Source organism: Leptopilina heterotoma, unplaced genomic scaffold (genome assembly GCF_015476425.1).
Source record: "Leptopilina heterotoma isolate Lh14 unplaced genomic scaffold, ASM1547642v1 Lhet_201, whole genome shotgun sequence".
Lineage (NCBI taxonomy): Eukaryota > Metazoa > Arthropoda > Insecta > Hymenoptera > Figitidae > Leptopilina > Leptopilina heterotoma.
The window spans coordinates 1717948-1735288 of NW_025110916.1; the positions used below are offsets into that span (position 1 = coordinate 1717948).

Below are 17341 nucleotides of genomic sequence, written 5' to 3' on the forward strand. Positions count from 1 at the left end.
ATACTTTATAGTGAAATACATTCAATCCTCGCATCATCAAACGGACAGAGGAAAAAGTTGTGTAGCACAAATTTCATGCAATATTTGATGTCAATGAAATCATAATTATTCAGTTTTATCAGAACATATTTCCTAATACTTAACCCTTCCCAATAATTTGTCATACCCAAGCCTCAATTTCATGCAATAAAACTTGTGTGCTTTCGATGTAATTCGCTTCTTCGCGACAGTTAACTCCTGGAGACAGGTTATCGCGAGGTTGACCGTCTGCGAAACTCGACCGGTTCAAGGGTTCGCCACGGGCAATCGAATTCGGGTAGACGTTAAACTCAAAAATCGCGAAGTGTTTGGAATAGATAAGACTGAGAAGTTATAGTGAACACAAAATAAAGAAGTGGAATAATTTAAATCAATTCATTAAAAATAACCTAAAAATTAATATTTACTCTCTCTCGCATATTATACAATTTTGGCAGCCCTTTCGTCACACTTTGAATTGCTCTGAATATATGACAGTGATCATATAACAAACTCAAAGCAATAGTGTTTTAAATTTTCCCGTTTAAATAAACCGTTAATAGTGAAAAGTTCAAAATAGTAATGACTGAGAATTAACAAATGAACAACCCATTAACAAAATAATCAATCATCAAATTTGCCCGTTCTGACCAGAAGAAAGGTTAGTTTTAAATGACACTCTCTCATTCTTCTTGTTTTAGTGCAGTAGGGATTAAGGTTACATAATAAAAAGATAATTGTAAGTAAAAATCAATTATGACTATTGCTAAATAAATATAATATCTTATTTGGTCTAAACAAGATGTTAAATTGTTCTGAACCCATAGTGCTTATATGCAATCCCTAATGAAATTCCTAAAAGTCCTAAATTAACAATAGATTGAAAATTAAATTAATCGAGATATAAAGAGAAGAAGAATACACGATCCCATAAATAAAAACATTTAAATTCATTTAAGTGGTTGTTGTGATCCGAAGATTAAGCTACAACTTTTGTTTTATTAATTAAATAACGAAAGACCTTGTTGAATAACCTATATATATATAATATATTATAAACATTTTTCACAACATTAAAATAACCGTTTTTAACGGATAAACGGTTAACCGTTTTTATCGGTTTTTTTTAAGTAACGAGTTAAACGGTTTTCCGATTATTTTGAAATTATAGGGAAAGAGAAGCATTATTTTTATTTGTGTATAGATAAAATTGTTTCTTAAACATCTAATTTGCAAAACGGAAGGCAAAATTTTCAAATCTAAATTTATATATTTTAGAAGTTTCTTAGATTTTTAATGTAATTTTTCAAAAATGAATTTTTCTTTAAGGGGACCATACAACACTTTTGCGTGTTTTTTCAACATTTATTTTTTCATAGTAAAATGTATATCAAAACACTGGGCTCTTTTCACACATATAACCACACATATTGAGGATTAAGAAAAAAATATTTTTTTATTTATTCTGACCTTCATGGCGACAAAATGGCGGCTGAAGTGATTGTCCGGAAAAAACTGGTTGACACGTTATCTCTGCTTCAAATGTCGGAAACAAAAAATCAAAAGAATTTCTTAAAATATATATCAGTGGCTATGGCCTGAACCACAACCAACATTCTACATCCATTTTTAACCCCATTTTTTTACCGTTTTAGGGGTGGAAAAGAGGTGAAAAAAATTTAAACCGCCGCCATTTTCTCATTTTTTATTCAAATTCACTCTTTTTTGGTTTACTGACAAATATTTTAAGAAATTCTTTTGATTTTTTGTTTCCGACATTTTGAAGCAGAGATATCGTGTCAACCAGTTTTTTCCGGACAATCACTTCAGCCGCCATTTTGTCGCCATGAAGGGCAGAATAAATAAAAAAATATTTTTTTCTTAATCCTCAATATGTATGTTAATATGTGTGAAAAGAGCCCAGTGTTTCGATACATTTTACTATGAAAAAATAAATGTTGAAAAAACATGCAAAAGTGGTGTACGGTCCCCTTAAGCACATAGATTTTAATTGCACACACTAATTTTATGTTTTTTGAAAATATAAAATGAATAAACAATCGGTTATTCCTAAATAACCGGTTATTTCAAAATAACCGAAAAAAGGTTAACCGTTTGCTCAAAAATTTTATAACCGGTTAACCGGTTATGACAATAACCGGTTTTATAACCAGTTAACCGGTTAACCGCACAGGCCTAGGTTTATGATAAAATTACAATAACATTGGAATAACTGGGATTAATTCATAAAAATATGAATTAAAATAGGATCAATTGGGGTAAATGTAAACGGAATATGTATCTTTCACCAAAAACCTTAGTTTTTTTTGTTAAAAGGTAAAACGGACGAATTTCTTTTGCATGAACTTGTTGCTAGTGTTCCCTAGAAAAATTTTATGAGGTACAAAAAAATATTGATGCACCTGAATCGCCTAAAACTGACTGTTTACATTTACCCTGAGATTTTGAAATTTTCCTAAAATTCGAGGTAAATGTAAACACCACTGTAGTTAAGCGAGGTTTAAGAAACAAGTTATTTCAAGTATACTACTGTTTTAAGGGATGGAAAAACTAAAAAAAATTCTTCGTAGATGTATAGTAAATCAACCAGTTGACTGATAATGTATCATATAAATAAACAATCAACCATTACAAAATTAGTAATGTAAAAACTTGAATAGCTTGAAGAAATTTTAATAGATTTTCATTCAACTTGGTAAAAAGAAGTTTTCAAGGTTGCTGAATAAGAATCTAAAATCGAATTTTTAAATTTCAAAATGGTGGATCCAATATGGCGGATGAACCTAAAAATAATATTTTTAAAAATTGATCAAATTTGCTTGAATCTGGCTACTCGGGGGTTTTTGAGGTCGCTGTATACGAATTTGAAGTCAAAATTTTAATTTTGAAAATGGCGGATGAACCTAAGAATATTTTTAAAAATTGATCAAATTTCCAAAAAAAAAAAAATTTTTTTTTATCAAATTTTTTTTTTCAAAGAGGACCTAATTTCTTTTTCTATGTTATTTCACATTGCCAAATTAATGAAATTGTGAAATAGAAGCAAATTTATTCAATTATTTTCTTTTAAAATGTAGTTGAAGTTCTGTTTACATTTACCCCGAGTTTTCGAATTCTCGGGGTAAATGTAAACACTTAATTATTTATTAACTAAATTGACGAAAATCAGAAATATTGACGTCGTACATATTTTTAAATTTGTAAATTTAGCTGAAACATCTACACGGAAAAAAAAGTTCACGAATCTCTCGTGAACTAGTATATCACTTTTGGATGGGACACAAAATTCTTGAAAATCAACAAACACAGTTCGTCAAAATTTCATCAACTCCTTCACTAGAAACATAGTACGGTTTCCGAACTTTTCGTCAAAGTTAACGAAAAATTCGTGAACTTTTAAAAAATGCTAAAAACAAGAAAAAATAATTCCCAGACACTACTTTTTTATGGTATTTCACTTTATTTGATAACTTGACGCCTATTACGCACCCAACTACACAGAATACACAATTTTATCGCCATTAAAATTCGTAATTCGCTTCACGGGATTCGAACCTAGTACCTATACCCTATAACATAATATTTCTAACAACTAACCGCCACGGCTAAATCTAGATACACTGTCCTTCGACAAACGAAACGATTAGCTTTGTCTGCTGTAAAACTCAGGACCGTGCAAAGTAGAAAAAGTCCCTTCCCTGGCGGGTTGGGCTACCGTAAATCTACCCAAGTTATGGTAGATTTAAGGTACACGGAAAGAAAAAGTCCGTCAATCATTAATAGACTAGTATATTACTTTGAGACGGGACACAAAATCATTGAATGCATAACATACTTTGAGTCACAATCAGTGACGAGTTGCTTGCTAAAATTTAGAAAACTGTCATCAATATATAAAACTCGTTCACTAAAATTTAGAAAACTGTCTATTAAATTTTCTATGACTATCAAAAGCATTCAAAAAATTCAACTTCTTTCAGAATTATCCCTAATTTTAGACACTATTTGGTACAGAATGAACACATTTTTTTCGTTGCACAGTTCCGATATTTTATTTACACTCTTAGACGCTTTAGACCAACACATTTTCGCACTTATAATAACTACACGTAGAAACGCACACTTATAACACTTTAAGTTTAGAAGCGAACTGTTCTTATATACCAAATAACAAAAATTTTCACAACTTGTGAGAAATGATTTTGCACTAATAACTACTTTTTAATTGGCGAGAAATATAAAAGAAAATATACTTTTATCGAGGTCAATTTCTAGACGCAATTCAACTGCAAATTATTAGTTAAGTTAAATATTCACATTACACATAATAGTATATAGGGATATGTATAGCAGACAGCAAAAACACATGGACTATAGAGAAACCGGAAGAAATGCGCATCGGTACACTGCGCAACGATGCGCTAGTGAAGAGCGCCGATTTAGAATACGAGTCAACTAACGTTTCACAAACTTTCACTAATGATTCGTAAACATTCAAACAGCCATTGATAACAATTCAGCATTAAATCTAAAACAATTGGTCACATACTGGCATTCTAATCAATCCATGACTCGTTTTCAATCGTTAAGTAAAGTTAAGTAACCATCAACGGAAAAAGAGTCCCGTCTCAAAGTAATATACTAATCCATTAATGGTTGACGGACTTTTTCTTTCCGTGTAGGTTTTGGGTAGACTTAAAAAATTGCTATTATTCAATGAAATATTATAAAATAAATTATTGGGAATAATAAAGTAACATTTGTAGATTAAATTTTTAAATTATATTATGTAAATTAAACAATTAAAAATAAATTATTGATATGTAAAAGTGACAAAGTAGTTTCCAGTAAATATAGTGGGTTTTAAATAGCATATTTAGTGAATAATAAAAAGAAAAAATTAGGAAAACTTATTTAATTTCACAAAAGTAATCATTAAAGCATTTATTTATTACATATTTAGGGCAAATTAATGTTTACTTATTGAATAATTAATGTTTAAAGTTGGAGATGTCAGTTCTACCGTGAGATGTATGCGTGTGTGTGTGAAGCAATGATAATATCTACTTGATATATCGCCGCGCATTTCTCACGACAGATGGCGGGACTGACATTCGAACTCCTCTGTTTTATCCACATTCAAAACAAGAAATAGGAAAACCAACTTTCCAAGATGAATTTTATTTAAAGCAATTCTAAAAATTGTATATTGAAATTAACCTTTTTTTAATTTAATCAATTTCAATGACAATTATTAGTATATTTAATAAAATATAAAAAATAAAAAAGCAGAAAATAAATAATTATACTAAGAAAGATAAAATATGCAATTTTTTCCCATTTTTCTAAAATAAATAGAAAATTTACTTTTTAGACCAATTAAAATGAGATTCTAACTCCTCCTACTTTAAAAAAGCAATTTTTTATTCGTTGGTTCAACATTACAAAAAGGGAGTGAATATTCAATTTTTAAAAAGTTACATTTAGTCTTAACCCATTAAGAAAAAAAGATGTCTGGACAATAAAAATAAACTCCTCCTATTTTCAAAATGCAATTTTTGATTTGTTAGTTGAGTGAAATTAATATTTGAAAAATAAAACATAAAAATAATACCAACCCCCAAAGAAAAAATGGATGATTTAGACCAATAAAAATAATAAACAAACTCCTCCCATTTTCAAAATCAATTTTTCTATTTGTTAGTTTAGTTAAACAAAATGGAGAAAAAATAAATATTTAAAAAATAAATCATATAATTCCAACCCCCAAAAGGAAAAATGGATGATTTAGACCCATTAAATTAAAATTTAAACTCCTCCCTCTTAATAAAACCTATTTTTTATTCGTGGATTCAATAGAACAAAATGGAGAAAATATTAAACTTTAAAAAATATAAGTCTCAACCCCTCACGAAAAAAAATGCTATTAGCCAATAAAAAAATCAAACTCCTCCTATATTTTTATTCATTGGTTCAGTTAAACAAAATGGAGAAAAATTTATTATTTAAGAAATAAAACATATAATTCCAACCCCCAAAAGAAAAAATGAATGTTCTAGACCAAGTAAAATAAAATTTAAACTCCTCCTTATTAATCAAAGCTTTTTTTCAATTGTTGGTTAAGCTAAACAAAATGGAGAAAAAATTAAATATTTTAATTTAAATCATACTATTCCAACCCCCCCTAAAAATAAATGTTCTAGACCAATTAAAATAGAATTTTAACTCCTCCTTCTTAAAGAAACCTTTTTTTCTATTTGTTGCTTCAATAAAACAAAATAGAGAAAATATTAAACTCTAAAAAATATAAAATTTAGTCCCAACCCCTCACGAAAAAAGAGACTGCTATTAGCCAATAAAAAAAATCAAACTCCTCCTACAGATATATTTATTTATGGGTTCAGTTAAACAAAATGGAGAAAAATTAATATTTAAAAAGTAAATCATATAAATTCCAACCCCCAAAAAGAAAAATGAATAATTTAGACCAATTAAAATAAAATTTAAACTCCTCCTTCTTAAAGAAACCTTTCTTTCTATTTATTGGTTGAGCTAAACAAAATGGAGAAAAAATTAATATTTAAGAAATAAAACATATAATTCCAACCCCAAAAGAAAAAATGGATGCTTTAGACCAACTAAAATAAAATTTAAACTCCTCCTTCTTAAAGAACAAGAGTTCTTCAATAGAACAGAAATATATGATTTATTTTTTAAATATTACTTTTTTCTCCATTTTGTTTAACTAAACTAACAAATAGAAAAATTGATTTTGAAAATGGGAGGAGTTTGTTTATTATTTTTATTGGTCTAAATCATCCATTTTTTCTTTGGGGGTTGGTATTATTTTTATGTTTTATTTTTCAAATATTAATTTCACTCAACTAACAAATCAAAAATTGCATTTTGAAAATAGGAGGAGTTTATTTTTATTGGCCAGACATCTTTTTTTCTTAATGGGTTAAGACTAAATGTAACTTTTTAAAAATTGAATATTCACTCCCTTTTTGTAATGTTGAACCAACGAATAAAAAACTGCTTTTTTAAAGTAGGAGGAGTTAGAATCTCATTTTAATTGGTCTAAAAAGTAAATTTTCTATTTATTTTAGAAAAATGGGAAAAAATTGCATATTAGTAGATAGGCAGGGAGGGTTCTATCTAGAGATCCCTGCACCGACATGTTACCGACACTTTTAGCCCAGACTCAAACCACTTAGCCAAGACTCAAACCATTTGGGGGGGGGTATTCAGACTGTTATGATGAGCTGGATATGACGTCATACTTCCAAGAATTTGGGGGGGGGGATATTGAGATCGTGATTCTTGGAATTTATCTAATTTCTTGGAATTATAAAACAATCCTAGAATTTTCCACAGGGGTTGATGACTCAGAATTTTGGAATTTTTTATTGGTATGTCCTATTTTTTGGGTGCATTCTTTAACGATGACGCATAATTTCTTTGTTTTTCGCAAAATGGGGTTGATGACTCATTATCATTGGAATTTCCTGTTTTTGTTTTTTACATGGTGCATTCTTTAACGATGACACATAATTTCTTTGTTTTTCGCAAAATAGGGTTGATGACTCAGAGTTTTGGAATTTTTCATTGATGACTCATTATCATTGGTATTTCCTGTTTTTGTTTTTTACATGGTGCATTCTTTAACGATGACGCACAATTTCTTTGTTTTTCCCAAAATTGGCAATGAAAATTACCACCGCGGGCAAAGTGGCGCTAGCGTTTCATAACAAACATGGCCGACATGGGTGTACATATTTGAATCAACGTTCACTTATGAAGTGACGTTTTGTATTTATTATTAAATAATTATTTAAGTTGTTTTAAAAAAATGTTGACACTAACACTAGATACAATTTATAAATTCACTGATTCGAATAATTGTTCGAGAAATCTTGTAGAAGGTCAGATTTGTTTAAATTCTGGTATGATTATAATGTGTGGTGCTACAAAAGTGGAGAAAGATCGTTTAGAATTATTTTCTTTATGTTTACAAACGAGTGCGTTAACAAGTGAACCTCATGAAATTACAGGCGTCTTATTATTACAAGTAGAAAATAATCTTGATAAGGTGACAATTGAAAAAATGCATTGTTCCTGCAAAGCTGGCGCGAGTCAGAAGTGTAAACATATTGTCGCAGTTTTGATATTTTGCAGTAGGTAAGTGTATATTGGAAAAATAATTATTTTTTAAAACATTAACATTACAAAAATATTTATATATATATTAATAAACTCATTAACAGGTTAGACATTCTGAAACTGGAAAAAATATCTTCCACCGAAAGGAAATGTCTTTGGAAAAAACATAAAGTACCAGTGCTGGAGCAATTTGAAGCTCAACCAACAAAAATGTTTTGTCACGTCAACCAAGACAGATTGCCCAGACTTTCTGATAATGATTTGAATGAAATTCGAAAAGAATTAATTCACTGTGATCGAGAAACCGCTGTAGCTAAGCATTTGTAGGTTATGTTTAATTTGGTTTTTTCATATTTTTTTATAAATATTATATTTATACTATTTATTTCAAATCTTTCCTTTCTTTTGTCACTGAAAAGTTAAATGAACATTTATTGCCATTAATAAAATTTATGTACAGTTTTAGAAAAAGAAATGAGAGAGAAGATCGTCGAATTCCTCTGCAAAACATTGAAAACTGTCAAATTCCGTTGCGAAGTATTGAAAATACGTATGAATCTTCAAGCCCACCTTCCGAAAATCAATATATTAATTTAATTATTGATAATTCGTTACTCTCAGAAGATATATCGTCGTTATCAAATGTTGTTTTCAAGATGAAGAATTGTTGTCAAAATGTTTACAATTCGAAAATTGTGTGCAATGACGTATTTCAAAAGGAAATAAATACAAAGAGATCAATAATTGAATGGAAAATTGAAAGAAAATATAGAATTACTGGTAGTAGATGTTATAATATTTACACGTATTCGAAAAATGATTGGGAAAATAAGTCTGTAAAATACTTTTGGCCTACAGAATTCAAAACTAAAGAGACAAACCACGGAATTAAATTCGAAGCAGAAGCTCGAGAAGCTTACAAAAAACAATGTAATTTACACGTTGAAGAATGTGGACTGATTATTTGTCAGAGCGAGCCCTGGCTAGCGTATTCGCCAGACGGTGTTGTTTTCAATGATTCTAAATTATATCGGCTTTTAGAAATTAAATGCCCGTTCGAGTTAGAAAACACAGAACGAAAAACTTTACTGAAAAAATGTAAATATCTGAAAAAGAACGAAGTCACTTTGAAAGAAAAGCACCAATATTATGGTCAAGTGCAATTAGGTATGACCTTATTAAACTTAAAGCAATGTGATTTTGTTATTTATTCGAGTAAATCTAAAACAATTGAAATTATAACTGTTGACTACGATAAAGAATTTACAACTAAGTTATTAAATACTTTGAAAAAGAACTATTTTGAAAACATGTTGCATTATATATGCTTAAATTCAAGAGTATTGTGATTTTCATGGAAATACTTTTTCCTTTCATGCGTGCAGTATTACTATGCCATTTAATTATAATTATTGAACCAAAGAAGGATTAGAAACGAGTATTTTAAATGTGTTTTAATAGACGTATATATTTATCGACATTGTTAAAAATATTTTTTTAAAAGTCACAAGTTGTTAAAAAATGTCGCAAATAAATTTATATTTAAATATTTAAAGTTAAATATTGTTCTAAAGAAAGGTGTAATTGTAAAGGTACATTTGTATTTGAATTTTAATAAATTCATTACGCATAATTTAATATCTTTATTTTTTGTCACATTTTGTTTAATTAAAAAAGTAATATAAAAATACATAGATTAAAATTTATCATCAGCAAGTATGGGTGTTCCCAGATTAGCTAATCCACAACAAATACAAAATATATCGTCTACATAATTTATTAGATGCCATGGTAGTTTGTTATTTAAAATATTAAATTGTTTTATGCGCTGATTCATTCTCTCGATGTGTACTCTGGCGCTGGCAATTTTTCGGTTTATATTTGCTTCTCTTTCAGGTAACTGCTTTTTATTTCTCAAAAATGGTGGCCTTATTAGATTAATTCTCCTTTTTTCACATTCACCTTCGATAAGAAAACCTTTATCAACCATTACTGAATCTCTCGTGCTCTCCAAATGGTTAAGAACTCCTGTATGATTGAAAATGCATTTATCCGACGCTCTTCCCCCAAAGGATTCACTGACAGTTGTAATAATCCCTGCTGGACTAACTTCAGTCATGAATTTGACAGTCAAATCGCCTTTATAGTGCGAGTAAAATTTTATTCTGCATTTTAGACATTTAGGTTTCTGTATTTTTATTTCCGTGCAATCGAGAACTGATGTAGTGGAAGAAAAGTCTTCGAAACATTTTGGCATATTTTGTAAAATTTCTTCCTTAGGTACACGAACAAGTACAGATTGTAAAATACTTGACAATTTTTTAACATATTCGTAAAATATATTTCTAATCGTCACGTCACTAATGTGATAAAAAAATACTCCAAGTGCTTGAAATGATATATCTAGCTTTAATTTTGCTGTCGTCAATACTATGCTTTCTGTAGTGTTTAATAATCTCTTTTTAGTAGGATAATGATTATCAATCAGTTCTGCTAACTTGTTTAAGATGTTAAAACTTTTTATATTACACATTGTCATTAAATCTTTTTCAGTTTTAATAAAAGATTTTAGAGTGTAAGTAAAGTCCCCACTTGATACTTGGACTCCAATATCATTAGTTCTATTTTCTTTATTGTTTTGTAATTCGACATTGGAATAATCGATATTTCCCTGTAATTCATCAATACTTGTCGATATTTCCAGATTGTTTAATTGTTTTTCATGCATTTCGCAATCAGAGTCATGTTGATCCACTTCTTCAAAACTGCACGTAGGTGGCACATATTCTTCCAAGGGCTCTTGCACTTCTGTCCTTTCGCTTTCCTCCGTACTATTTAAATCCGTTTTTAATAATCTTCTCCTCATCTGTTGCAAAATATATTACGTTAAAATTAGTTCCAAGTATAAACACGTAAGTTAATATTTGTTATAATTGACGTATAATATAAATATTTGTATTTAAATATACCATTCTCTGTTGCCTATTGTCATCATTTAATAATTTCTTGCAATCACATTTTTTTACTTTTTGCGGTACAGCATTTTTTTTTAATACGCGGTTTTCTGCGTGTACTTCTAAAAAAAAAGTTATTGTAATGTAGACAAAAAATAATAATGAAACTTAAAAACTTACAACTGAAAAAATATATGTCAACATAACCTTTACCTGGATACAAATAATCCTCCTTGGTGAAATGCTTCGAACAAACAAGAAGATATTTTTTATTATCTTTAACATTTAGAAGTTTTAACCACATCGTCCGTTTATCAACTAATTCTTCTTTTCCAAAAATATTAATCCTTGACACTTTGCACTTTCTGAGAGCAGGTACTTTATGGAAACTCAAGCTCTTATTTTCATGCATTTTAGAAAAACATCCTTCTACACAACAATTTCCTCGACTTTTATTGCTTTTTCGGTGTTGTGCATCGAATTCCATGATTTTAAACAAATTTAAAACAGAGTTTACAAATAAATGTCAAAAACCGTGTGTAATCACCGTACACCCACGGCGGCCATTTTCTTTAGTTCACATTATCGCCACTAGTATCGCATTGCAATTTTAAATCCCCAATAGGGTTGATGACTCATTATCATTGGAATTTCCTGTTTTTGTTTTTTACCACAATTCTAAGAAAACCATAATTAACTTGAAATTAAATTAGTCATAATTTGTGTATATAAAGAAGGCAATTTTTCTTAACAAAATCATTCCTGCAGTTTAAGTTGTTCAATCAACATATCAGAAAAACATCGTGAAATTCAAATGCGCTTAATCATCTCGTTTTAAAAAAATCGCTATAGTTAAAAGTTCAATTTTAGTCTGATCGGAGTTAATCATTGTAGTGAAAAAAATTGACAGTTTCAATACAAGTGATAAAAATGAATTTGGATAAATTAAATGCAGCAATTAAAGTTGTGGAAACTGATAAAAGCTCTAACTATTGTAAAGATTTTGTGAAAATTATGAACAATGCTTTTAAAACATTAAGTAAAAAAACTACAACTGAGGAATTAAATTTTTGGATAAATAATAGTGTAAAAAACATTAGATTACTGAATAAATTGTTAAGAAATGGATCTGTGTCATGTGGAGAGAAAAAAAAGATTTTGTCAACTATTGGACTATTGAAAGCAAATAGCAGAAAGTTTAAGAAACTAAGAAGAACAGGAACTGGTTTATTTAAAAAGGATGAGAGATGGATCAGGTGGGAAGAATTAGAGAATGCTTTCGAGAATAGAATTAGAACAGGTGTTGTTATTAATTTGAAACATAAAAATATGGACAGTTTTCTCAGTGATGCAAAGAAAATGATTATTTCTCGATTAAAAAATGCATTTAAAAAGGTAGGAAACATGAAAGTTAATGTTGTTCTTGCGGCAAATTATACTGTTTTAGAAGAAGGTGAGGAAATTGAAGATATTAAATATTTCAATACCAGAAATTCAAAAATTTTAGAATCAACAAACTTTGATGAATGGTTTGATCATAAAATTCGTAAAAAACTTTTTGTTAAGATTGATGATTTTCAACAAAAAAAGTCAGGTTGGTCTTTAAATGAAATTATAAATTTAAGTGTTAATATAAATAAATATGTCCCTCTTGCGGCTGGATACTCAACTTTTATAAGAATGCCAAAATTTATAATCGATAAAAGAGCTGTTATTAATGTTAAAAATTTTGATAAATACTGTTTTTTATGGTCAATAATTGCACAACGTTATCCAGCTAAAAAGAACAATGATCTTACAAGTTCATATCCCCACTTTAAAGATACTGATTTAAAGTTTGATGATTTTGAATTCCCCATTACTCTCAGCGATATTCCAAAATTTGAAAAATTAAACAATTTAAGTATTAATGTTTACGGAATTGATAAAAGCAGTAATAAAAAGAATGAAATTGTTCCACTTTATTTAAGTAAAAACAAATCAGATGAACCTACTTATCACTTATTAATGATTGAAAATACAGAACTTGATTTAGACGATGATGATGATGATAATAATTTTCAAAATAACAAAGTTTATCATTTTGCATTAATTAATAATTTATCTCGATTAGTAAAATCGCAAATAACAAAAGATCGAAATCGAACCATACTTTGTGATAGATGTTTATGCCATTTTAAATATGAAAAATCATTTAATAATCATAAAATTGATTGTGATAAAATAAACATGTGTCGAGTGATTTTACCTGAAGAAGAGAATAAAATTTTAAAATTTAAAAATCATAGAAATAAAGAAAATGTTCCCTTTGTCGTGTATGCTGACACTGAAAGTCTCTTAGAACCAATAGCAAGTACACACACAAACACATCAACATACCAAAAACATATCCCGACAAGTTTTGCTTTCTATGTACATTGCAATTTTAACGAATCTCTTTCAGAATTTAAATCATATCGGGGTCCAGATTGTGTTGATTGGTTTATGACAGAATTAAAACAATTAGCTGAAAAAGCAAATTCTTATTTTACAAATATTATTCCAATGGAAAATTTAACTATTTTACAACAAATTCAATTTGACACAGCAACAGTTTGTCATATTTGTGAAAAACCTTTTGAAAATGATGACATTAAACACCGCGATCATTGTCATTTCACGGGAAAATATCGTGGTCCGGCACATCAAGGTTGCAATGTAAATTATAAAGATTCGCATGTTGTTCCCATAATTTTTCACAACTTGTCAGGATATGATGCACATTTCATTATTAAAGCTTTAGCAACGTCTTTTGAGGGTGAAATGAAACTGTTACCAATAAACAAAGAAAAGTACATTTCATTTTCAAAGTATGTCAAAGGCACAAAAGTAGTATTAAGATTTCTTGATTCATTTAAATTTATGCCCAGCAGTTTAGACAAATTATCCTCCTATCTTGAAAATGATGAGAAAAAAATTACTAAAAAGTATTGTAAAAATATGGACGAGTTTAATTTACTGACAAGAAAAGGAATATTTCCTTACGAATATGTTAGTAGCTGGGAAAAATTAGAAGAAGGACAATTGCCAGTAAAAGACTCTTTCTACTCTAAATTAAATGACGCTTATATTTCAGACGAAGACTATGAACATGCTTGTAACGTATGGAAAACGTTTAATTTAAAAACAATAGGAGAATACTCTGACTTGTATTTACAGACTGACGTTCTACTACTTGCCGACATTTTTGAAAATTTTAGAAAAACCTGTTTTACAACTTATAACTTGGACGCGTTACATTACTATACTGCCCCAGGACTGGCATTTGACGCTATGCTCAAGTACACAGACATAAAACTTGATTTGTTGACAGATGTAGAAATGTTGTTTTTTATTGAAAAGGGAATTAGAGGTGGTGTTTCACAATGCTCAAACAGATACGCGAAAGCTAATAATAGATTTATGGAAAAAGATTTTAATCCCTTAATACCAGAATCTTATATAATGTACTTCGATATAAATAATCAGTATGGTGCTTCTATGAGCGAGAGCTTGCCATATACAGATTTTGAATGGTTTGAAAATTATAGTAATGACTTTTTCCTAAATATTCCAGATGATTCTTCAGAAGGATATATTCTTGAAGTAGATTTAGATTATCCAACTCAACTTCATGATTCACATAAAGACTTGCCCTTATGCCCTGAACATTTCATACCTCCTCTCCCAAAATGTAAAATTCCTAAATTGATTCCAAATTTATTACCAAAGAAGAACTATACAATTCACTATAGAAATTTAAAGCTATATTTATCTTTGGGAATGAAATTAACTAAAATACATAGAGTTTTAAAATTTAAGCAAAAGCAGTGGTTAAAACCCTACATTGATTTAAATACCGAGCTTAGAAAAAAATCGAGTAATGAATTTGAGAAGAATTTTTACAAGCTAATGAACAATTCTGTATTTGGCAAGACAATGGAAAATGTTAGAAAACACAAAGATGTTAGATTAATAACAAAATGGGAGGGAAGGTATTGCGCGAAAAATTTAATTGCTCAACCAAACTTTCATAGTTGCACCATATTCGATAAAGATATGGTCATTATTGAGATGAATAAAACAAAGGTATACTTTAACAAACCAATTTACATAGGATTCACTATTCTAGACATATCAAAAATAATAACATATGACTTTCATTACAATTACATTAACGAGACTTTCAGTGATTCTGCAAAATTACTCTACACAGATACTGACAGTCTCGTTTATCACATCACAGTACCAAATTTTTATGATTATATTAAAAGAGATTTACATAAATTCGATACATCCGATTATCCTGAAAACAACATTTATAATATACCACTTGCAAATAAAAAAATCCTGGGTCTTATGAAAGACGAAAATAACGGTAAAATTGTAGACGAATTTATAGGTTTAAGATCAAAACTATATGCATTCAAGTTATGGGGTGATGAGGAAGCTAAAAAGAAAGCAAAAGGGGTAAAATATTCAACTTTAAAAAAAATAGGTTTCGATGATTTTAAGCATACTCTCAATGAAAATGAAAACCTGATCCGATCTCAGCACTTTATACGCAGCAAAAAACATGAAGTATTTACTGTTAAACAAAATAAAATTGCTCTCAGTTGGCAGGATGATAAAAGAATTTTGATACCAGGGAAAACTGACACCTTTCCTTGGGGTTACCAACAGCATGATCCAATGGAAATAGATGAAATTGATGTATAAAATGTAAATATTTATTTAAAATGTAGTTTGTATTAGTTCTCTGCTATTCGATTTATACAATTTTTACAATAAATTATACTTAAAAAATATTGTAATTTATTATAATAAATAAATGTATTTAAAATAAATGTCGTTTCTTATTCCTGAAAACAATAAGGTTAGGTTAGAAATAATAATTACAGTGCAATTGATATTTTATAATTTTATTGAGGAAAAAAATAGAATACATTTTCAACTAAAATACTCAAATATTACAGTTTTTGCAGAACCAAGTTTTTAAGTTTATAACATTCTGAAGAGCACAAGTAAAAGTTTTCTTGTTGATTAAATGTTTTGAACAAGTTCCAATACATGTTTCAATGTTTAATTTTTTTAATAAAGGACAATTTAAATCATTCATATCGATAATGTCTATACAATATTTTTCATCGATTAAGCTTTTTAACCATTTTTTCTTCTCTAAACCTTTAACATAAATTGTCTTTGCTTCTTTAAACACATTTTCTAAAATTTCTTTTAAATAAACGTACGGTACATCACCAGCATTCCAACGAATACCATGGAAATTATTTTCTAACCAACGATTGATACATTTATATTTGTTTGTGACGCAATTCCATGGACAAGGAGGTTGGAAAACCATATTTATTGGTATTGAATCATTATTTACAGAAACTATAGCTAATTCTTTTAAAACAAATTTATTAATTGGCAATTTGAATCCTTGCACATCTATCAAGTACTGCATTTTTATATCAACTAATCTCATTACGCGTAAAGAGTTAAATATATATAAGCTTAAAGTTAAACAATTTTTTTGACAATTCCACTGATTGGTTTATATTCAACGATGCGGTCATGCAAAACTAAGCAATAAGCTGAAGTATTGGCGGGAAAATTTTCTTTTGATTCAAATTCTAAGCGGATATCAACTGGTCCACTTTTTAAAGACTCATTTTGTTTTGAACAATCTACTACAACTAAAGAAGCATATTGTAAAAATTCTTTTTTTGATAAAATTGGTTGAGACTCTTTACTATAATAAGATGCTTGAAAATTTGTAAACATTTCATATAAAGTAGAGTACTGATTTCTACCAATATTCAGATTCATGTTGCCATAAGGATAACATTGTGAATTTAAAAATAATTTTACATCAGATAAATTACAATGATCAAAATAACTAGAGTTTTGAACTGTATTATTTTTTCTGTTTCTCTGAAACCCTAATACAATAAATCTAGGTTTCTCTAATTGACTTGAAGTTTTTACACTCCAAATATGCTTAGGAGTAATTGGTAATAAAGGATATTCATACAATTCCCAAGTTATAAAGGTTATTGGAATAGATGGATCTTTTTCAATATATTTTAATAATTTAAACTTTCGAGCATCTGATAATTTTATGTATGGTAATAACCATTCAATTTTTTTAATAACAATTTTAA

The 17341-nt window shown here is 28.7% G+C and overlaps 2 protein-coding genes across 3 annotated transcripts; one reads left to right on the forward strand and one right to left on the reverse strand.

Annotated features, from left to right (window-relative positions):
- Window positions 1–7766: 7766 nt before the first annotated feature.
- LOC122501102 lies at window positions 7767–9721 on the forward strand. Of its 2 annotated transcripts, XM_043610373.1 has the most exons (4): window positions 7767–7964; window positions 8094–8220; window positions 8307–8525; window positions 8663–9721. In XM_043610373.1, exons 1-4 carry the CDS (start codon window positions 7892–7894, stop codon window positions 9549–9551), a joined length of 1308 nt encoding a protein of 435 aa, XP_043466308.1. In that variant the 5' UTR covers window positions 7767–7891; the 3' UTR covers window positions 9552–9721. The 2 variants fall into 2 exon arrangements, with proteins under 2 accessions (XP_043466308.1, XP_043466307.1); XM_043610372.1 differs by having other exon boundaries at window positions 7767–8220; window positions 8663–9720.
- A 65-nt stretch (window positions 9722–9786) lies between these two features.
- LOC122501101 lies at window positions 9787–11759 on the reverse strand. The gene is made up of 3 exons (XM_043610371.1): window positions 11370–11759; window positions 11172–11278; window positions 9787–11068 (listed from the first exon to the last, which is right to left on the reverse strand). Exons 1-3 carry the CDS (start codon window positions 11641–11643, stop codon window positions 9899–9901), a joined length of 1551 nt encoding a protein of 516 aa, XP_043466306.1. The 5' UTR covers window positions 11644–11759; the 3' UTR covers window positions 9787–9898.
- Between the last annotated feature and the right edge of the window lie 5582 nt (window positions 11760–17341).

Bases quoted from the DNA above. Each gene is read 5' to 3' on its own strand.
- LOC122501102 (XM_043610372.1), top strand. From the start codon at position 7,892: ATGTTGACACTAACACTAGATACAATTTATAAATTCACTGATTCGAAT. The intron at 8,221-8,306 runs GTAAGTGTATAT...ACTCATTAACAG, and splicing joins GTTTTGATATTTTGCAGTAG to GTTAGACATTCTGAAACTGG. The intron at 8,526-8,662 runs GTAGGTTATGTT...ATTTATGTACAG, and splicing joins ACCGCTGTAGCTAAGCATTT to TTTTAGAAAAAGAAATGAGA.
- LOC122501101 (XM_043610371.1), bottom strand. From the start codon at position 11,643: ATGGAATTCGATGCACAACACCGAAAAAGCAATAAAAGTCGAGGAAAT. The intron at 11,279-11,369 runs GTAAAGGTTATG...CTTTTTTTTTAG, and splicing joins GGAGGATTATTTGTATCCAG to AAGTACACGCAGAAAACCGC. The intron at 11,069-11,171 runs GTATATTTAAAT...ATTTTGCAACAG, and splicing joins ACAATAGGCAACAGAGAATG to ATGAGGAGAAGATTATTAAA.